This window comes from Ambystoma mexicanum, chromosome 3q, assembly GCF_040938575.1.
Source record: "Ambystoma mexicanum isolate Mex_15411 chromosome 3q, UKY_AmexF1_1, whole genome shotgun sequence".
Classification (NCBI taxonomy): domain Eukaryota; kingdom Metazoa; phylum Chordata; class Amphibia; order Caudata; family Ambystomatidae; genus Ambystoma; species Ambystoma mexicanum.
Genome location: NC_090926.1, coordinates 15863548 through 15886040, shown reverse-complemented (window position 1 = coordinate 15886040; position 22493 = coordinate 15863548). Strand labels below are relative to the sequence as shown.

At 51.1% G+C, this 22493-nt stretch overlaps 1 protein-coding gene across 3 annotated transcripts in view; it reads left to right on the top strand.

The window, feature by feature from the left end:
• TAB1 (TGF-beta activated kinase 1 (MAP3K7) binding protein 1) overlaps positions 1-22493 on the top strand; it is a 332479-nt gene that overhangs the window by 231191 nt on the left and 78795 nt on the right. For 2 of the 3 annotated variants that reach the window (XM_069652949.1, XM_069652951.1), the window contains 3 exons: positions 831-942; positions 3044-3197; positions 4204-4426. In XM_069652949.1, coding sequence (XP_069509050.1) covers positions 831-942; positions 3044-3197; positions 4204-4426 — 489 coding nt within the window. The remainder of the gene's footprint in view (positions 1-830; positions 943-3043; positions 3198-4203; positions 4427-22493) is intronic. The other variant, XM_069652950.1, reaches the window with a different exon arrangement.

The window sequence follows — 22493 nt, the reverse complement described above, 5'->3', positions numbered from 1 at the left end:
AGACTCTGGGCAACTTGGAGATCTCACTTCACAGTCCCAGTTGTATCCCAGATTGCAGGCGCCAAGGAGAATTGCCTTTCAAGACACTGGGCCTCATTACACGGTAGGCAGTAACCATGGCGCTATTAGCGCCATGGTTGCCGCCGGTACCGTACCGAGTCCGCCTTGGTGGATGGCGGAATTACCGCCCTACTCCAAGGTGAGCGGGGGCGGTAATTCCCCATTCACCAAGGCCCTTTCCCATTCCCATTTTTGCCCCCATAGGGCATAATGGGAATGGGGAAGGTGCTAATTACGTTACCGCAAATTGCGGTACCGTAATTAGCTCCGAGGTCCCTTTGCGGGTCCCGTCCTTAACGCCTAGAAAAACCAGGCGTTAAAGTCGGGTCCCGCAAAGGGAACTCGTAGTAAGGCGGTAGGGGTTTACCGGTACCGGTGCCCTTATCGTTACCGGTAAACCCCTACCCTGTAATGAGGCCCACTGACTCCCAGATCTGCCCTCGCTGGTTCATGGGCCCCTTCATGTTCTCTGCTCCTCATTAATCTCCCCTCAGGACACTGGTCTCTTGAAGCTCTTCGCTTCATGACTTCAGTTCCTCTCAGCTCTACCTTTGGTGACCCTAGTCCCACAAGGAGCTGCCCTCCATGACCCCAGGACTTCGGCCCCTTGGTGCTGTGCTTTCCAGGACCTCTGCCCCTTCAGAGCAATGCCCTCGGGATCCAGCCCCTCAGAGTGCTGCCCTCTAGCTGCTCCGAATTTGTTAGAGATCCGCAGGGATGCCATTCAATCACAATTGTTGCATCTGATCATGCCATCTGCTCATTTTCAGGGTTAGATCCTGTGAAGGTGAAGCAGGCAGGCTTGATTGGGGGACAGGAGAGTACTCGACGCATCGGGGACTACAAGGTGAAGTATGGCTTCACTGACATCGAACTGCTCAGGTGAGACGATCCTCTCTGCTCTGTGCATTCGTCACTTGCCCTACTCTCTACTGTCAACTTTCACCATAACACTCCCTTCATCACTTCTTTTCCCTTTTGACTTTTTCTCATATCCGTCCTTTTATTTTCCCATTCTATATCCCTTTCTGCCACATTTACCTCCTTCCACTCCCCCCCTCTGAATGCCTGCCTTGCATATTATTTCTTTGAATGGATACAAAACAGCAATGAGGAAGTGGTTTAAGAGTTTCCTTTGTCTAATCTTAACATTGTCCTGCCTGCTTGTTACGGCAGAGGTTGTGTGGATTGATAATGTTTAGAATGTGTAACAGATGGTCTACTTTTGTTCCCATCTCGGACTACATATTCCGTTAAGGAGGGCATCTGCACAAGTTGTGACTTTTCAAAGATTCTAAATTTGCCTGCACAATGTACCCATCTGTAGTTGAGACCTTAGGCTAGAAACTAATCACAATGATAATGGATATTGAGACTGTGTGCTCTATTGAAAACATTCATTTATGTTTGTACAAATGTGTGCCCCAAGTTGTAACTTTAGTTTCAGGTAGTTCAGGAAATGAGGCTTTTGTCTTTCACATTCTGGGCCAGCAGCATAATGTACAGTGTTTGTGTTTTCTTCGGAGCATTGTCTATTGATCCTCCTAACTCATGTCATCGCCTCAAATGATGGAAATGCACCTCAGTTCAGGATATGCTACACAGAGCAATAGGACCTGAACACTCTTTGAGGGAAATATGCATCACAGAAAGTCTACTGGAAGAGAATTTGCTTAGGGCCCTATCATGCACTCAAGGTTTTAGCTCCTTACTCTGAGGTTCTGCCATGAGCATACAAGGATGCTAATTGCTTCCATTTACTCTGTGGCGTTTCCCTTGTTTTTCAGTTTACTACTGTGCATACATTCAGTGATCAGTACGCCTGGTCCTCTCAACCCAACATAAAAATGAAGGAGTAAAAGAGGTAGAAAGTGACCAAATTCAACAAAGGCACATAGTTCATGGATGGAAATGTGCATGAACATGGATGCTCAAGCTGTCAAATAGAACACATGTTATATCTCTAGACCAGATTAGAACTTAATTCAGCATCGAAATGCGAAATGGAAACTTGGTGTGTGATGATTTAAACTTGGGTCATGTCCTAGGGCTTTGCTGGAGCAGTTGTGAAGAGACTGGCAAGAGCAGCTGCATTAATCTGACTTGCTAGCGTCCCATGAGTCATTAACACAGCCCTTTAAAATTCTTTAATGCAGAAATGCCGTGCAGGCCTCAAGACTCCAACCAAGTTGATGCCATGAGTCGTCCAAAGCGCACTCAGACCTCTTATTAATTCACTCTTCTGTAGTGGGAGCTGTACATGGTTTATCAGCCATTTCCCTAGGGACACCTATTGCACAGAGCAAAGCCCCTTTGACACCTCTTGCAGTGAGCAATAATATACTCATTACATTTTACGGAGCGACGTCTATTTTTCTAGCTGCACCTCCTACACAGCGCAACACCCCTTGACCCCTCTTGCAGTGAGCAATGATATGCTCATTACATTTCTGAGAGCGGCATCCACTTCTTAGCGCACAAAAAGTGATATCCGCTTTTCCACTCTTTGAGAGTGGTAAAGTAATGTGCACTTCCGTTGCACCTTTCACACAGTGTGACATCCTTTGCTGCACTTTTTACAGAGCAGCAGCATCCTCCCCTTTTTGTCTTTCAGTGCAACGTTCCTTCTCTACACCCCTCATACAGAGCAATGATGTCCTCCGTGGCTATACCACTAACACAGTGACATCCCCCAGCAATGCTCCTCTTACATAGAACAGCATTCTCCCTACTAAACCGATCATAAATGGGCATCCCCCTTGTTGCACCTCTCACACAGTGCAATCTTGCTCTTCCTCATTGCGCCTCTGTCCCACAGAGGCTGCTTTCTCTCTTACTGTATCTCTCATGCAGAATGGTCTCTTGCTCCCTTGATGCACTTCTAACACATTAGGACTCTCCTTCCCCCAATGTTCATTTCTCCCCAAGTGACATCATGTGACCTTTGTGTGTGTGTCTCTCTCTCTCTCTCTCTCTCTCTCAGCACTGCAAAATCGAGGCCAATCACGGCAGAGCCTGAGGTGCACGGCGGGAACCCCCTGGAGGGGGTCACAGGGTTTCTGGCACTGATGTCTGAGGGACTCTACAAGGCTCTAGAGTGTGCCCACGGGCCAGGACAGGCCAATCAGGTGAGAGAGGTCAGCGAAAGTGGTGTTTGGGGTGGAGGGGTTTTATGTGCACATATCAATAGTACAGGAGGCATGAAGGTCCACAGAAAAAATTTCGGACGTTTGAGGGCCCTGGCACAGTTTTGAGGGTTCACGGGGGCTGGCACAGGTACTGGATGGGTGAGCATTTCTAGTACTCTTTCCGGTCTCACTCTCCAGAACAAACATGCTTAGGAGTGTGTGGTGGTCCCAAGGCCACAATGGTTCAGGAGGACAGCCTGTCTACAGCACAGATGCCGTCAGGGTCCAAGCAGTAGGCTGACTTGTTAATGCACAGATCGCAGAAGGACAGAGGGCTCCTTGATGGATGCATAAGGATGAGGAACCAAGCACAACTATAGAAGGAAAGAGGGACCTGGGCAAAGTTACAGGAGTGTTGAGGATACCTAGTGCAGATAAAGTACATTTTAGGGGCCTTTCCACCAGTAGTGGTGGTTTTCTACATAAGTAATGGACTGCTGAGGGTACCCTGCAAAAGTACATTATTAAATGTGCACATGAGGGGTGCACACGTAGAGTCCTCAGCAATGCAATGCAGTGGGATGAGGATCTCTGGCTGAATATCCAACAGCAAAGGTACAGAAGGCTAGTACTTCTGCACATAGGTGCAGGAGGTGTGGTTCCATAGCACAGGTTGGGGATGCCGGAAGAGCTGGTGGTGGTCGTTGTTGTGGGAATCACATTTTCAGAGGGTGTTTAGGAGTGCATGCACAGCTGGGAAGAAACACTTAATCGCCCGTTGACCCACTGATAGCTCATCTGTCCCTTCTTGTCCCCGTCCTAACTCTTCTTGTCCTATCTCTTTGTGGTCTCCCCCTTTTTGTACAGTTCACCACTGATTGCTCGATTTGTGGTATATAAATCCCATATATGCTTTCAGAACTATGCAATGTACATATCAGTTGCTTTACGAGTCTCCCCCCTCCTCTCTGATGCTCTCACTCACTTAATCGTTTAATCTTCTTCAACACTGCAGGAGATTGCTGCCATGATTGCTACAGAGTTTGCCAAGCAGGGAATGCTGGATGCTGTGGCTCAGGCTGTAGTGGACCGTGTGCGCCGTATTCACCGTGACACTTTTGCCAGCGGTGGTGAGCGATCTCGCTTCTGCTCCAGACATGAAGACATGACGCTGCTTGTGCGCAACTTCGGCTATCCTCTTGATGAGGCCAACACTCCAACGCTAACCCCCACTCAGGGTAAGACCCTCACCATCAGTGCAAATCCAGTCTTGCGTGTTCTTCTTTGAGATATGTGGTACCACTAGAGCAAGCAGAGTTTGTTCTCAAAAAGCCTGTTTAATCCAGTTCATGTCCAATTTACCGTCCTCCAGATTCGCAGTATGCCCAGGCATCATACAGATCACAGTATTCCTTGCTTAACAGGAATGCTTACAAAATAGCTCTGGGTGCCTGGCTCATAAGCACACCATAAAGATCTGCCCCCTCAAGCCTGTTTCCTCGCCATATCTGTTACTTCCTTTTTTACTAGTGGTTGGATGTTTCCTGCCTAGTTCATGGACTCTCCTGCTGGATTTCTTGCATTTCTAGTATCACTTCATCCCCTGTCTTGGGCCACCAACCCCTTCTTATGCCGTTGTCAACTTTGTTATCCAATCTTCAGGTTACCAGCATATTCTCTGCCTTCATCGCCTGTCCACGGTCCTGAACACATTTGCCGTACTGAGCATTTTCCAACGCTGCTCGATTTCAAATGGATACTGTACCCCAACGGAGATGATTATGCCTATACGATTTTGTTGACTTTCGTTGACATGTGTAAAAAAAATTGTTGAAATGGATTGTGTCCTCCAACGTATTCCACTTCTCCAGCATGGGGTCTGGCATGGATTTACATGCTCATGAATATTCCCTGTCGTCAGGCAGGGAATCCTCGGTAAAGAAAAAATCAGTATCAGTTTCGTTTCTGATCTGTCTTTCTTAGTAGTAATCAATCACTGATCTCTGGGTCATACTGGCCCCAGCCAATGACTGCCCTCTCCCTAAGCCCCTCCCCTGGCAGCCATCTTCAGATTTTTACCGTACGCTCAAGTGTTGGGAGTCCTCGTGTTTAGCTCTCGAGCTTTTTGCTGCGTTTTCGCGCTTTTCAAAGAGATTTTCTCATTTTTCGGTCAAATAGAGCCTCAAGCTCCACCGTGTCTAAATCCGATCAACGGGGACCCGTTTTGGATTTTTCTACGCCCCTCAAGGGTGAAGTTTTCATCGAATTACGCTTCTTGGAGGAGTCCAGAAGTTTCTGTGGCCTACCCCGGACATGGCCCAGGAGAAAGGGAGCTCGACGCCCGGAAAGCTGTTCAGGGTTTGCCCTGGATGCCAGCTGCAGAATTTGTTCAAAGAGGACGAACATTCGAAGTGCCTCTACTGCCTTCATGAGGTCAAAACGCACGTGGAGAAGGACTGTGCGTTTTGCGGGAACATGTCGTAACGGACCATCAAGGATCAACATCTTCGTCTCTCCAACGGGCTGGAAGGAAAGAGCCCGTCAGGTGAGAAGAAGTCGTCTGAGCGGTCTTCTAAGTACTGTGAGGGCGCCCCGGCGACGGGGGCCTAACAGAAGGCAAAGCACCGCGAGTCCGCGGGCCCCGGGAGCGCCGAACGGTCGGGCTCCTCAGCTGCCAGGCAGGGCGCATCCTCTCCAGCACCATTAACCACGAGCCAACGCTCTGGCTCAGGGAAGAGGAAAGCCGAGTACCCGGCAAAGCTTCTGGAGAGGCCCCAGTCGGTCTCGAAGGATCCAGCCGAGGGGGACCGAGGCGGTGACCCTCCCCCCAAGGTGAAGGCCACATGCGTGCAGGAGGTGGTGAAGGCCTTTATTCACCCGGCTAAGGCCTCTATCGAGGAAGCCGCGGCGGCCCTGGCACAGCCTTGGGAGGCTACACCAGTGGAGGCGACCTCGGGGTCCAGAGTTTCCCTGCCACTGTAGAGGGAAGCCACTTTCAGGCCCATCTAGAAGACCCCCGTGAAGACCCCGGTGGAAAAAAGAGGGGGGGAGCCGGTGGCCATTGTGGACATGGACACAGCCTCTGAGGAGGAACTGGTTGAAGTCTTGGAGGGCGTCGAAGAGGCCCGGTCCCACGGGAAGGATCCCGACGACGAGAGCGCCGGCGGCGCCAGCGAGGTTCCTAGTCAACCGTCGCGCCCGTCGCTTCTGGAGCCGCAGGACAACTCGGCGGCCATTTTGTTTTAATACAATCCTTATGTTCGGAGATAAGGACGAGATTGCCCCCTACCACTGACGGAGGAGCCGGAACCAGGCCCGACGGACGAGCCAGAGCCAGGCCCGTCGGGAAGTCCCCCAAACAAGAGAAGACGGACCCATCCAGCCCTGCCTTTTCAGCCCTTGCAGCCTGCTCAGCCTTTGCCCACGTCCCCCGTACCTGGGGATGACACGGGAATGGCCACGGCCACGACGGGTACGGATGACGACGGCAGTGATGACGGGACGGAGCTCCCATCACCTCCAGTCCGGGCCTCCCCGCCCGACGAGATTGGGTCTTTCCACGCTATGATCGCCAGGGCATCTGAGCTTTTTCTGCTCTGCCCCGAAGAGAAGGAAGGTTTCCTTTACCAACGGCGCGAGGCCAAGAGGAAGACAGTCCTCGCCGTGCCTCTGTTGGATGACATCGGGACGAGGGTCTCACCCTTCTCAAGAACCTGTCTACGACGTCTGCCAAGAGGGATCGGTACGAGAAGAAGTACCCGGTACCCGAAGCGGCCCTTTGTGCCTTAGGGCGGAACTGACTCCTGACTCGGTCGTCCCAGCGGCGGCCAAGAAGAAACCGGGGGCGTGACGGGGGGTGGGGCATAGGCCTCAACGTCAACTTCCCCGCCGGACGGCAAAGGAAAGAAGCAGGATGCAATGGGACGACGAGTTATCTCGTCTGCGGCAACAACGATTTAAGGCGGCCAACGCCCTCGCGATCGTGGCCCGCTACGACAGGGAGTTATGGTACAAGATCGCCCCCCTGTTGGACTTCCTACCGGACGACAAGAGGGCTGAGGCCCTGGAGATCTTGCAGGAAGGTGAGGTGGCGTCGGACAACAGACATTGCCGACACCAGTCTCTGCCAGCTAGGCAACGGCGTTTGCCTCAGACCACGAGGGTGGCTCAAGGCGACGGATTTCCGCCAGGACGTACAAGCCAAGGTTTTGGACATGCCGTTCGACGGGAACAACCTGTTTGGGGAAAAAAGTGGATGAGTCCCTCCAAGCCATCAAGGCAGACACGGAGACAGCTAAGGCCCTAGGAGTTCTCCAGCAACAAATGCCACCCTTTCGGAGCTCCGGAGGCAAGCAGGGTGCCTCCAAGGGGTTAGGCGGTGGCTCCTCTACGTACCAGCAAGCGAGCCACTCCTCGTCGCAGGGAGCCTATAGAGGACGAGGCAAGTCGGGTGGATCCTGCCGTCGTCGCCAGGGAGGCCAATGCGGCAAGGCGTCCTCCAAGCAAGATTGAACCGACCGTGGCGTCGGGCCCCCATCGAAGCACCCCGGTGGGAAGCCGGCTGGCGAAGTTCATCAGCGTGTGGGAGTCCATCTCCACTGACCGTTGGGTGCTGGACGCCCTGGCCCAGGGGCACGCCCTCGAATTTCTAAAAAAGTGCCCCTGCATTCCTCCCGTGGCCAGGAAAGAAATCCACGTCCCTCAACTACTGTTGGAGGTAAGGGCCAGGGTCAAGAAAGGTGCCATCGAGCTCGTCCCAAAGAGGCTCCGGGGCTCCGGAGTATACTCAAGGTACTTCCTCATGAAAAAGAAGACAGGAGGGTGGCGACCCATCCTGGACCTGCGACGACTGAACAAGTACATCAAGGCACAGAAGTTCCGGATGGTCACCCTCCAGCACATGCTGGGACAGCTGGATGAGGGCGATTTCCTGTCGTCGTTGGATTTGGAGGATGCATACTTTCCCATTCTAAAAGGACACCGGAAATTCCTCAGGTTCGTGGTCCAAGGGCGGCACTACCAGTTCAAGGCCCTCCCGTTCGGATTGAAGTCGGCATCCAGGGTTTTCACCAAGTGCCTCGCTCCAGTGGCGGCGCGGCTGCGCCTGCAGGGGATCCACGTCTACCCCTACCTGGACAATTGGCTCATCCGCGCAAGGACAAGGGAGCTCGCCGTAGAACACACAGTGAAGACCGTCCAGCTGCTCACAGACCTGCGGTTCTCCAACTTGCCCAAGTCCCACCTGATCCTCTCTCAAGTAGCACTGTTTCTGGGAGCCAAGCTCCACACACTGGCGCGTCTGGCCTCGCCGTCGGAGGAAAGGACAAAGGCCATCCTAGGCAAGGTGCAGCGTCTGCTGGCAACGGACGTGGCCAGGGTGAGGTCCATCAAGTCCCTCCTTGGGATGATGTCCTCTTGCATTTATCTCGTGCGCCTGTGCAGGCTTCGGATGCGCCCTCTACAGGAGTTCCTCAACGCACGCTGGATTCAAGCGATGGGCAGCTTCAAGGACAGGATCCCTCTCAACAAGACCTTCCGACGAGCAATCCGGTGGTGGGGCACCCGCGCACATCTAGCGGCAGGGACAGACTTTCAGACCCCGGCCCACCAGGCGACGGTGACGACGGATGCCTCCCTGGAGGGGTGGGGAGCGCACACCGGAGACATTCACGCGAGAGGCCTTTGGCTCCCGCAGGAGAAGCCGCTCCACATCAACATCCTGGAGCTCCGGGCAGTGTTATAAGTCCTCGGGTCCTTTCTCCCGTCCCTCAAGGGCAAGGTGGTGAGGATCTTCACTGACCACACCATCACGATGTTCTACATCCGGAAGCAGGGCGGAACCAGATCCCCGGCCCTATCCCAGGAAGCCCAGGATCTGTGGCATTGGGCCGTTGCTCAAGGGATGTTTCTGGTGCCGTTTCATCTGGCAGGGATAAAAAAACACCATCGCCGACTCACTCGGCAGAGAGCTGCGCTCGTGCCAAGAGTGGGAACTACGCCAGGATCAAGTGGACCGACTCTTTCAGCGATGGGGCAGACCCCAGATCGACCTGTTCGCGACGGCGACAAACTCCAAGTGCCAGAGGTTCGCCAGCAGGTTTCCCCAACCGTGGAGCATGGGCGATGCTTTCTCGTTCCCCTGGGACGGCCTGTTCCTATATGCGTTGCCTCCCTTGCCGTTGCTGCTCCGACTCATCAACCAGCTCAAGAGGTCCCGGTGCAGGATGATCCTCGTCACACCGGAGTGGCCGAGGCAGATCTGGTTCCCGGACCTTCCGGACTTGTCGGCGTCCCTACCGGTCAAGCTGCCGATGGACGCAGATCTTCTTTCCAGAGAAGGAGGCGCCATCCTTCATCACAACCCGGAGTCGCTGAACTTGCAGGCCTGGCTCCTGCAGCGCTAGAGTTTGGAGGGTACGATATCCTGGCTGACTGCAGAGAGGTTCTTGCAAAGGCCAGGGCACCCTCAACTCTCAAGTGCTACGGACATAAGTGGAAGAGGTTCTCTGTCTGGTGCCGTGCACAGAAGATTAACCCTCTGCGGATTACGGCCCCTCAAGTACTGGCCAAGGCTGGACTAGCTCACGCTTCCATCAAGATGCATCTGGCTGCGATCTCCCGATACACCAGAACTACGGGACGGGCGTCCTTGTGGTCTCATCGCCTGGTGTAGGAATTTATGAAGGGACTGTTCCGATCGTTCCCGCCGGTGAAGGCTCCTGCCCCGGCGTGGGAACTCAACGTGGTGCTTTCTAGGCTCATGGGGGCGCCATTCGAGCCTCTGCATTCGGCGCTGTTGAAGTTCCTGTCGTGGAAGACAGCGTTTCTTGTGGCCATCACCTCCGCACGACGAGTGGGAGAGATCCAGGCCCTATCCTACAAGCCTCCATACTTGACTTTTCACGAAAGGAGGGTGGTGCTGAGGACGCACCCCTCCTTTATGCCCAAGGTGCCGTTGGACTTCCACCTCAACCAGCCTTTGGTGTTGCCAGTTTTCTTCCCGTCGCCTTCATCGCCGGCCGAGAGGACTTTGGACTTGCTGGTTGTGGCTAGAGCGCTGAAGTTCTACGTGGACCGCACAAAGAGTTTTCGGAAGCCGTCACAGCTATTTGTGAACTTTGGACCTGTGAACCAAGGGAAGGCTCTCTCGAAGGCTTCCATTTCCAGATGGCTCTCCGGCTGCATCATGCACTGTCACCGGTTGGCAAACCGACCGTTGCCCGGCCGTCCGAGAGCCCATTCGACCAGAGCGATCGCTGCTACCACGGCGCTCTTGTCTGGTGTGCCCCTGCTGGACATCTGCAGTTCTGCTACGTGGAGGTCGACGGACACCTTCACAAGATTCTACTGCGTCGACCGGGATTCCAGGGAGGAGTCCAGAGTCGCCCAAGCAGTGCTGCGCAACCTGTTCGCCTGAAGGTGGGCCTGGTGAGGAGGTAAGAGTGCTTAATGTTGAGTTTATGTAATGCTTAAAGTTGAGCCTTTGCCACCTCCCGTGGTTGTGCATGTGTGCACTATGTATTCTTATATATTTATGAGCATGTGAATCCATGCCAGACCCCAAGCTGGAGAAGGAACAAGTTACTTACCTGTAACCGTTGTTCTCCAGCATGGGTCTGGCATGGATTCACATGCAAACTCTCCCTCCTACCCATCTGCGGCTCTTCACTTGGTCATACTGCCACTTTACGTGCTACCAAATCTGAAGATGGTTGCCAGGGGAGGGGCTTAGGGAGAGGGCAGTCATTGGCTGGGGGCAGTATGACCCAGAGATCAGTGATTGGTTACTACTAGGAAAGACAGATCAGAAACAAAACTGATACTGAGTTTTTTCTTTACCGAGGATTCCCGGCCTGACGGGGAATATTCATGAGCATGTGAATCCATGCCAGACCCATGCTGGAGAACAACAGTTACAGGTAAGTAATACTGGTAATGAGACTCCATACCCCTAGAGTGTGTGCCTGGCACTAAATCTCCGATGGGCACTGTATAACTTGGAGCAAGGAGCCTGGCACTATAACCCTGCGTGGAGTACAAATAGTGAGGTGTGCTGTATATACTTGTTACTGTGATTTGGACTAAGAAGCAAGCTGGGTGTTAATGGTTGTATATGAATTGTACGAATGGCAATTGTTTGAATAACAATTGATCTTCTGCACAATTGACTGAATTTAAACGGTCAATTAGGATATATATGCGGAGGGAAACCCCCTGCAGCCCCCCACCCAATCCAACCCCCACGCCAACCCCCATCCAATCCCCTTATATTATTATTACCCCAACCCAATATATATATATATCTCTATCTGAGGCTTGTGGAATCTGCTTAGATCACATACTGTGCATAGGCCGACATCCAGTGGAAGCTGCAGAGTATTAGTTTGTTTTTCGAAACTCGAAAATGGGCGTCGACACAGGGCGTGCCAGTAATACTATCCCTAGTGTGACGTCCACTGTACCCATGATCGCTCACGCGTCTAGGACCCTCAGATTGTTTTTTTCCGCCATACTGGTCAGAAGCATTCCGCGGAGTTCCCTGGCCTTAGCCATAGCTTTGTAAAATATTGTTAGATTTCCCCATTTCTCCACCCCAACGTCCAGTCACCGAACTTCCACACTCGACGCCGGCCCGGAGAAGGAATCGACCATCGACAGCTGCACGAAGGATTTGGGCCTCGGAAGGCCTCTGGCGTCGGCCCGGGCCTTGGAAGGCCTCTGGCCTCGGCCCTGCAAGTAGGGAGAGTGGGGGGTGGACATACTCTACACTCTTTGTTATATAAGTACATTTTATATATTCCTACACTTATTAGCCCGCTGCCACAAGGGGCATATAGAGGGTACCCCTTTCCAATTTTGCCCCAAGTGCAACCGCAAGTACCCTTGGGTTGACAGACACACCACGTGCAATCTCTGCTTGCCGAGAGACCACCCCGAGGCGAACTGCAGAGCGTGTAGTAGGTTCAAACTGAAAACACTAAAGGACCGTTCGATCAAACATTGGGCCCACCACGCCAGGCGTCAAGAGGCCATGGCAGCAGAGGGCACCTTCAGCGATGGCAGCGACGCCGTGCTTTCGGATGGCGAGGGCAACGTGGCGTCAAGAGACACCCAAGCGCAAGTCCCCGACCTCGGAAGGTCGTCCGGCAAGGCGGCTATGGGGAAACCCCCAGCGACACAAGCGCTACCCACAGCACTTCCACAAAACACATGAAGTCCAACCGAGACTCGACGCGCACGTCGAGTTCTCGGAAAGAGGCACATAGAGAACGGTCCGAATCGTTGTCCTCTGGGCGTTCTCGATCTAGATCCCCGCATGACTCCAGGCAACCATCCACTATTGCCAAGAGTGCCTCGCTTCCCAAGGTAACGGAGGTTTGCTTGTCGGAAAACGAAGCCGACCTCCATCCCCAGGCCGCACTCCAGGAGTCGGCGTTAGCAGGCCGCGTAACGGCTGTTCCAACCTCCACGCCCGAGAGATAGGGACACTATCCCCGAACCTCGGCACCAGGCATCGAAAGGCTCCGAAGGGGCGAATAAACAGGGTAAACACTCTTCCACCCACGGGGAGGGGGGGAAACAACAGAGGAAGCAGTCTCAGCCTCCTTCCACACCACAAAAACATCCTACTCCACATAAACAGACAGACAAGTCTCAGTCTCCTGTTACCCCAAAGACCCCTGCTCAAACCAGTAGGTCTAGTCAAGATAAAACAGGGAAAGCCCTCCAAGAAAGAGTCATTCCCAGTTCAAGAGAATGGTCTAGTGGTCATGTTGACAGTCATGTCAAGGATGTCATCATTAGCAGATTTCTTTGCAAAGAACCCTGAACATTTTCTCTCTTATACCCCCTACGGGTCAACACCCTCAGGCTCTAAGGATCCAATACCCCCAAGTAAGAAGTCCCGGGTTGAAGCACCAGCACAGTCTTCAGATCCCTTCTGTATACAGCCCTATTCTCAATACCAGGGAGATCCATTCTTTGGTGAGGATCCAGATGTGGGCATGTTGGAAGAACAAACTGGGACAGGCTACTATGGGGATGACGAGGACCAAGAGGATGAGGAGGACGACCCAGAAATCTACAGGGTAGATTCCCCGGTAGATAAAGAACCCCCGGTTACCGACTCCCCTGTCGACAACCAGCCTCTCTTGAATGAAGTTCTGTCCAGAGCAGCAGAACACTTCCACATTGACACCCAAGGAAGAGAGGGACTTTGCCGAGGAGTTAGTGGGAGAAAGGAGACCTGTTGCCCAGGCCATCCCTATCCTTAAGTCTATACAAAGAAGAATAGACCCTTCCCTTGTTAATCCCAACCTCACTAGGGCAGTAAATCCCAGAATTGAGAAGCTTTTCAGGGCAGCCCAATCAGACCCACTGTACATAAGGGGGCATCTGAAACCGGACTCCCTGGTAGTTACAAACACCCGAAAGAGGGCGGGAACACCCTTGTCATCGTCCGAAGCTCCTCCCGACAATGAGAGCAAGAGGATGTATGGCTTGGGCAGGAAGGTAGTCTCCACTTCCGCCTACCAGGCAAGGATTGCCAACTCCACCACCCTGCTGGCGAGTTACAACTGCCACCAGTGGGAAGAAGTCGCGGCACTCATAGATTCCGCCCGGAACCCTAAAAGAGCCAATTGGCACGAGTTTCGGCGGAGGGAAGAGCTGTGTCCGGTTGCATTTTAAAAGCAACCTTTGATGCTGCAGATAACGCCGGCAGATTGATAGCAGAAAGTACTGTTATCAAAAGGCATGCTTGGCTACGACAGTCTGGGTTCAAACCCGAAACCCAAGCATCATTGATATATAAACAGATGGAGCCGGATCTATTGTTTGGAAAGGCGGTCGAGGACGCGCTGAAAAATGCCAAGAACGAGTATGAGACACTCAAATCCCTAGGCCAACTAACCCATAAACCTCCAAACCAAAGAGGGAATGGCAATTTTCATCGCCCACGCAGACAAAATTCCCAGAGAGGGTCCAACTATTCCCAGGGGCAGGGTACACAATGAAACAACAACCACCAGCAGTCTACCCAGGGTTATGGCAGGGGTAATAAGAGAGGACGTGCTAAAGGTAGAGGCAGCCCCAGTAGAGGCGGCGGCCCGCCTCCACCAAAACAGTGACGATCCGTTCAGGGTCCCTTCTCACGCATCCCCAGTAGGGGGACACATTTCCAACTTCACCCAAGCTTGGGAAGAGATCACATCAGACAGATGGGTGTTGTCCACAGTGTCCGCAGGATACTGCATAGAACTGTTAGAGCGTCCCCGAAACCACCCTCCACGACAGAAAATACATTCTTTGGACCACCAGAAGATCCTCCTCGAGGAGATCGTCAATCTTCTAGCAAAGGATGCGATAGAACTCGTCCAGGGACATCAGGTAAACAAGGGTATTTATTCAACTTGCTTCCTTTTGCCAAAAAAGGATTTGACAATGCGCTCAGTATTGGACTTGCGGCCTGCAAACAAGTATGTCACGCCCCAAAGATTTCGCATGACTACTCTCCAAGAGGTAATCCCGCTCCTAAAAAAGGGGATTACATGGCAACATTGGACATGAAAGATGCCTATTTTCATATTTCCATGTTCCCAGCGCACAGAAAGTACTTGCGCTTCAAGGTGGACAGTCGGCACTACCAGTTCAAGGTACTGCCCTTCAGGATAGCTTCGGCTCCAAGGGTATTCACCAAGGTACTGGCGGTGGCGGCAGCACACCTATGCAGGGAGGCAATCCCGGTGTACCCTTACCTGGACGACTGGCTCATCACGGGGGAGACCCCAGTAATTTGCAGAACAAACATTCAAAGAACGATCGACCTCCTCTTCGAATTAGGTTTCTCAATAAACGAGAAAAAGTCAAGTCTGCTACCAAGCACCTCCAAACAGTTCCTAGGAGCTATCCTAGACACGAAAGAGGGGTTGGCCTTTCCATCAGAGGAAAGAATTCGGAATATACTGCTGCAAATTCCGCACTATCAGGCCGGTCGCCAGATAACGGTACGCAAAGCAATGCGTTTGCTGGGCATGATGGCGTCATGCATTTACCTGGTGCCCCCCCACGCGCGCCTGCGCATGCGTCCCATGCAGGAATGGTTGGCGAAACAGTGGTCTCAGGCAAGTGGTCAGTGGGACGATCTAGTGGTCGTTTCGCAACACTTGTAAAAAGCCTTCACTGGTGGACAAGAGAGAATCTGTCCAAGGGGAAATCCTTTTACGATCCCGAGATACAGGTGGTAGTCGCAACCGATGCATGCCTGACAGGGTGGGGAGCTCACCATCTCCACCACACAGCTCAGGGTCTCTGGTCTCACTCAGTGGCCAGGAATCATATCAACCTGCTAGAGCTTTTGGCAGTATTCAGAGCGCTTCAAGCGTTCGAGCCCTACCTGTTGAACCTGTCAGTGCAGATCCTAACGGACAGCACTACAGCCATGTTTTACCTGAACAAACAAGGAGGGACTCGTTCACCAACTGTCCAAGCTTGCCCAGAAAATGTGGATATGGGCACTCAGACTGAACATCTTCCTGTCATCTCAACATGTTCCAGGGGATCTCGATTCTCTGGTGGATGCTTTGAGCAGAGATCCCCTCCCAGAGGAACACGAATGGTGTCTACACAGAGAAATCGTAGAAGATATCTTCTCTCAGTGGGGTTTCCCCACTATAGACCTATTCGCCAAAAGCGAAAACAGACAGTGCCCAGGATTTGCATCCAGGTTCCCCCAACCAGACTCCCAGGGGAACGCCCTGTGGATGAACTGGTCAGGGATGTTTGAACAGAGAATCGATGACGCTCATCCTAGTTGCTCCCATGTGGGCGAGACAACCGTGGTTCCCACACTTACGCAGACTAGCGGTGTGCGAACCCATCAAACTCCCGGGCTGGTACAACCGACTGTCCCAGCACCAAGGTCACAAGGTGCATCCTCAACCCAACTCATTGAACCTGGCAGCATGGCTCCTGAGGTCATAGAGTTTGGACATCTCAAATTACCACAGAGATGTATGGACATCCTAAAAGAATCTAGGAAGCCAAACACGAGGCACTGCTACTTTGACAAATGGAAAAGATTTGTTATCTGGTGCCAGAATAAACTAATCAACCCCGTTGATTGCACTCCTTCCACAATTGTCACATACATGCTCCATCTGCTGGATGCAGGACTGGTTTTTAACTCACTGAAGGTACACCTGGCAGCTCTGTCAGCATACACCACATCCCATAACAAGGTGTCGTGGTGGAAAATAACAGTGGTTAAAACCTTCATGGAAGGGGTAAAGATACTTCACCCTCCTATTTCTAACCCACCACCAGGATGGGACCTGAACGTGGTGCTATCTAAACTCATGGGCCCCACCATTCAAACCCATGCATAAAAGCAGTCTCAAACACCTCACTTATAAGACGGCCTTCTTAGTAGCAATTACATCTATAAGAAGGGTCAGCGAAATTCAGGCTCTGTCAGTGCAGGATCCTTTCTTTACAGTTCATAAAGATAAACTGGTTTTACGTACACACCCTACGTTCTCACCTAAGTTTATTTCTAAATTCCACGTGAACCAGTCCATCGAGCTCCCGGCTTTCTTCCAAGACCCACAGAGCTCGGCTGAGGTGAAACTACACACCCTAGATGTGCGTAGGGCGATCCTCTACTATGTAAACAAGACCAGACCGCTAAGGAAAACAGACCAGCTGTTTGTCTCTGTAGCTTCAGGCAGAGAGGGAGATCGCGTCTCTAAAGGTGCCATCTCGAAGTGGAATACTAACTGGATCCAGCTGTGTTACTCCCTTTCTGAAAAAACTTTGCCTTTCACGCCAAGAACCCACTCTACAAGAGGCATTGGGGCCACTCTGGCTTTCATTGCAAATGTACCCCTTGACACCATTTGCAAAGCAGCTACTTGGAGCTCTATTCACACTTTTACTCGGCACTACTGCATTGACACCCATTCCAAGACAAATACACAAGTGGGACAAGCGGTTCTAAGACATTTATTTGCTCATGACCCTTCTCACATCCCACCACCTCCTTCTAACCCTGCTCGCTAATCTATGCACAGCGTGTGATCTAAGCAGATTCCACAAGCCTCAGAAGGGATACATTACTCATCGTAATCGTATTTCTGATGCTTGTATCTGCTTAGATTCACATGCGACCCACCCTTCCTCCCCTCTGAGAGAAGGCACATGGATGCTTGTAGTCTTATCTTTCTTCTATCTGCTTGGATTATCTGTACTCGCGCTACTCCTCATGCTACCTCATGTCAGAAAAAATACAATCTGAGGGTCCTAGACGCGTGAGGGATCATGGGTACAGTGGACGTCACACTAGGATAGTATTACTGGCACGCCCTGTGTCGACGCCCATATTCGAGTTTTGAAAAACAAAACTGTAATTCTCTGCAGCTTCCACTAGATGTCGGCCTATGCACAGCATGTGAATCTAAGCAGATACAAGCATCAGAAATACGATTACGGTGAGTAATGTATCCCATATATAAAAATGACCATAGGGTCAATTGTGCAGAAGGTCAATTCGGACCCCTGTTATTCGAACAATTGTATCGTTCGAACAATTGTAAAGGAACAATTCGGGTAATACCGGTGTTATTTCTCGGTGACTGGGATAGCGAGCTAAGCGCTATTATCTTGTGGCTTGGATTTAGGCAAAGGAGCAAGCTGTATCGCTGAAGGAAAGGGAGTTGAGTGTCCCCATTGTATAGATTAGAGTGAAAACCCTGACACTTTATAATTTCACCCTGCCTATCACCTTTTGCTTAGTTACAAGATAGGAACACCTTTTTCTTTTGTAGATCAACCCCTACGTCACATAGGCTTTTCTCCACATTTACCCTCCTACCCAGAGAAGTAATGTTGACAAACCTACTATTTGTAATCCCTTGTGGACAGGAGCTAGTGGGAGAACCATTATCATGGTGGATTAAGCACTGTGACAAATCACGGTATTCTGTCACTTCTCCCCAGGGGGGAGCCTTCCCCTGTGAGGGTAGGGAGGTGAACCGGCTATGCGATACCCTCCCTAGGGGTAGAGGCAAGCAGGACCTCACTGGGAGGGACTCCCCCCTTGGGTACAAGGACTCCTGTTCCACCAAGGAACTCCCTCAAATACTCAATCCAAAACCATCAGTGAGGACCAAGCCTCAGAAAGACCAAACCAATCTGTTACTGTGAGGTTAAACCATTTGTATAAAATGAAGAAGTGTATTATGGCAGATTACCAAGAAGGCAGATTACTCCAGCATCGAGTATTATGAAGAAGGAAAGGGAGTGAGTAATACAGAGTGAAGGAATCCACTCCCCAATTACCACTTCCCAATTCCAAAATGAATGGACACACCCCAGTAGGGAATGAGACCAGGAGATTGTTTGCAAGTAGAATAAAGTTTTATACTAAGATAGAAATGCATGCAGAGAACTCTGCTGCCCTGAAGTTCTGGAAACGAAACTAGTGAGGCTTCCCTATAGCTATAAAAAGCTACAACATGATTCGTTGGACATGGATACATTATGCGGATATACAGGCTGGTCGTGCAGGATTGACTGGTAGCTTGGGTGTTCTCAGAGCAGCACGAGGGTCAGCTGGGCTCATCTCGATGGGGTGTAGGTCCGGTGCTCACGATGAAGCAAAGCTAACTAATATGTCTCGGTAAGAACAGGAACTGAAGGCATGCAACAAATAGTAAGAAAAGAAAGGACAGTCCTGGGGTGTCAGAGTTCCAAATGTTAGGAATCTGACCAATTTGGCATCATGAACCTTAGAACCCATGAACCTTGGTGCTAGGGCCCAGGTGCCCGCCTTGGAGGGTTTGATCTGCCGGATGCCTCATGATATAAACTGACATGTTTGTTTTATCCAGGATATATGTATCAGTGGGGGATTAGATCCGTGGTGGGCACTCAAGCTGCTCATAAAATGGGGGGTCAGATGGGTATCTACATCAAGAGAAGTTAGTGGACTGTGGCTTCTTATGGTGGGCGTCGAAAGGCCATAGACAGGTTTGTGGAGGTGAATGGGCAGGCAGTGGTTCTTCTGCGGTCGCACACAGGGCAATGAGCTCAGAGGAAGAGAAAGAATACTGTGTTTTGCAACAATTTGTGTCTGGGCTTCCGTGAGAAAGAAGCTTGTGTGGCGCAGACAGAGGAGGAGGTGGCGCGCGGTGCTGGACTGTCTGAGCGCGGCACTGGACAGTGAGAGATGGCTTTTTAGAGATCCTTGTGCAGCCTAGTAAAAAGATGAGTCCTGGGCAGTACAAAATGGAGTCTAGATGTGTCATTCCATGGCCTCTGTCCTTCGTCGTCAGAGGCAGACAAGGGGGACATCTCCCCGCGATGGCATGAGCAAGAGATCCATTTCACATGGAATATACATGGGGGGGGGGTCGGAAAGACCCTTCCTCCCTTACAAGAGTATTCAAGAGAAGGACTGGGATCCTATGTTGGGGAAGGCCCAGTTGAGCTTAATAAATAGCGGAGGAGGAGCTGAAGCAGGAGGAAAGACCAGAGAGTTTCAAACCTGCTTTCAATGGAGAGAATCCTGGGAGATGGTAGCCAGTGTTGCTGAAGAAAAGGTGATACCATGCGGAACCTTGCAGATCGACGAAAATACCAGGTTGCATGGCAGGCGACCGCGCAGAGAGCTGTAGGCAGGAGGAGTTGGTGCAGAGAAACCCCTAGGAAGTGAGCTGTTGGAAAGTGATGGCGTGACCCAGAAGTGGTGCACTGTGCAGACCGACAACTATGCCAAAACTACAGAGCCTCTGACATACAGGGAGAGGTGCAGAGCGAGCGAGGAAACTGAAGGGGAGAGAGAAGCCATCCTCAAGAAGATTGAAGAGTTTCCCGTCCTGTTGATGGACCTGGTGACGCTAATCCCAAGGCAAAATGATAACTGGGACAGCAGGAGACCTTGGAGGGAAGAACAACATAACCAGTTTACGAGTCATACTCGTTCCGGTAACTCGAAGAGCGAGAGTCAAATGTGAGTTGTTACTGGCACAATCATACTCATCCCAGTAACTCGGAAGAGAGTGAGTTAAGGAAGAATAATTATTGGCAATATCATACTCGTCTCGTTGATCCTGAAGAGAGTCGTGTGTGAATCATTACTGGCCCAATCCCACTTGTTCCATTAATGCAGAAGAGCGAAAACCAAGAGAGAATCATTACTGGCACAATCGTACTCATCCCAGTAGTACAGAAGAGAGAGCCAAGGGTGATTAATTGCTGGCACAACCATACTCGTCCCAGTAATACAGAAGAGAGAGAGCGCCAAGAGTGAACCATTACGGGTAAATTCAAACTCGTCCCGTAACCCTGGAGAGTGTGTGTTGGGGAGAATTCTCAATTCTGTGTCAATTCCCTTCTACCTTAGATACCCCCAGCTCTTTTGCTCGACTTTAAGACTTTTAACTTTTATCCTGGAGAGAGTAAGATGCTTTCCCACTCTCATGTATTTTTATTTGATTTGAACCCTGTGTTTCTTTTGTTTTTGGAATCTGACAAACTCCATAGGCATCATCTTTTTGTATTGACACACAGCACCCTCAGTGCAGTGTCAGAGAAATTCTTTGGATTTCTACTAAGGTTTAAATACCTTCTCTTGGATAAATTGACTTTACTTATCTTTTTTTCTTTGTAGACCCAGCACACACTATTTTACATAGCGTGCTGGAGGGGTTACTTAGTATCCCCTTTTGTCAACCTTATCATGTAACATGTTTGTTAACCTTTCTACAATTGATGGCTGGTGGCAGTGGTTTACTTTTTCCTACCATTCTGCGGTTTTACCGCAGGCTGTATCCTCAGCTGCAGTATTGCATCCATGGGTGCCCATTTTGTCAGAATGGCACAATGGCCTTGGTCTTCTTTTTTCGTCATTTGTGGTTGGAAAGGTCCTTCACGACATTTACTCTACGCGCCAAATCAGGTTTGGTCCCTTTGTTCGTTTTTTCTTTGGCGGGATTCACTGGTGAAGCCCGCCTTTGGCTCCAGCGTGTCGGGCAGGAATCAAAGGAGGTTACCGAAATTCCCTGTGCATAGTCTCCTTGGTTACAGGAATGCTCCTTGGTTACAGGAATGCACCCAAAGGTGATTGGCCGGCTGGCTGTCCTTGGAGGACAGCCAACCTGCTGTGTGAGTGGCAGCTAGGCAGCGAATGAATGGGAGAGAATTGCATAAAAGGCTAGGTCTTTTGCAGAATCCCAGTGATTTGGCTGAAGCCAAAATTATCGAGGCTGAAATGACTGAAACCAAAGTGTTCGAATAACCAAAAGTTCGAACACTTTGTTTTCGGACATTACAGCCGCGATATATATATATATTTATATATATATATATCTCTCTCTCTCTCCTTTTCTTCTCGTTTTTTTTAAACAGAAGGCTGCAGGGGACACCCCCGCAGCCCCCGTTTCTTTTATTATTTTTTTTTTTGCAACACGGACGGCTGCAGGAGTGTCCCCAGCAGCCCCCGCTCGCTATACCATAAAGTATAGTATGCGGGGGACACCCCCGCAGCCCCCGTTTTTTTCTCCAATGCTACCACCAAAGGATCGAACTTTTGGTGTTCGATCCTTTGGTGGTATCATTTTTCGAACATTTGGTCCTTTCGACCATTTCTTTTCGGTCAAAACGACCGAAACCCTTTTGCAAGGAAGGCAGAGTCGGCCACTGGACGAAGGAACTGAAGAAGAAACTGGAAGGAAGCTTTCTGCACCCTCCTGAACCGTTGGTTTCCCCGCTGAAGCCCTGCTGCAGTGCTGAAGCTCCGAATTTCTAATCCACTAGAGAAGCCCGGAAAGAACGACTTCTCCCTTGGGTTGGTGGGACCTCTCAGCCCCAAGACTAACTTGCCTGGAACCCCCCTCTCAGCTGGCCTTACTTCTTTGCTGCTGCAGGAACTGAGTGCCAGGGGACAGGAACACCAGGACGAGTGCATCGCCTTTAAGCTGGACCCAAACTCCAGGAAGATCTTCAAGACTCCCTCGAAGCAGGACTAACCAAGCCTGAGCCACCTCAACAGAGTGCCTGACCCCAGAAGCAAGGAAAGTCCACAAGTTGTCCAATAACCCCGGTGGTGCTTTTTTGCGAGTAGCTGAAACCGCAAAGCGCTGCTGATCTGAAGTGTGCCCATTGCTGCCGCTGATCTTTAAACTGTAGTGCAGGAGTCCCCAGATGTCTTCCTTCTTGTCCCCTCGACTGAGACCCTGAAACAACAGGATCTGAAGGACTAAAACAGGAACAGAACGCAGTTGGAACCTTTTCCTCAGACTCGAGCTA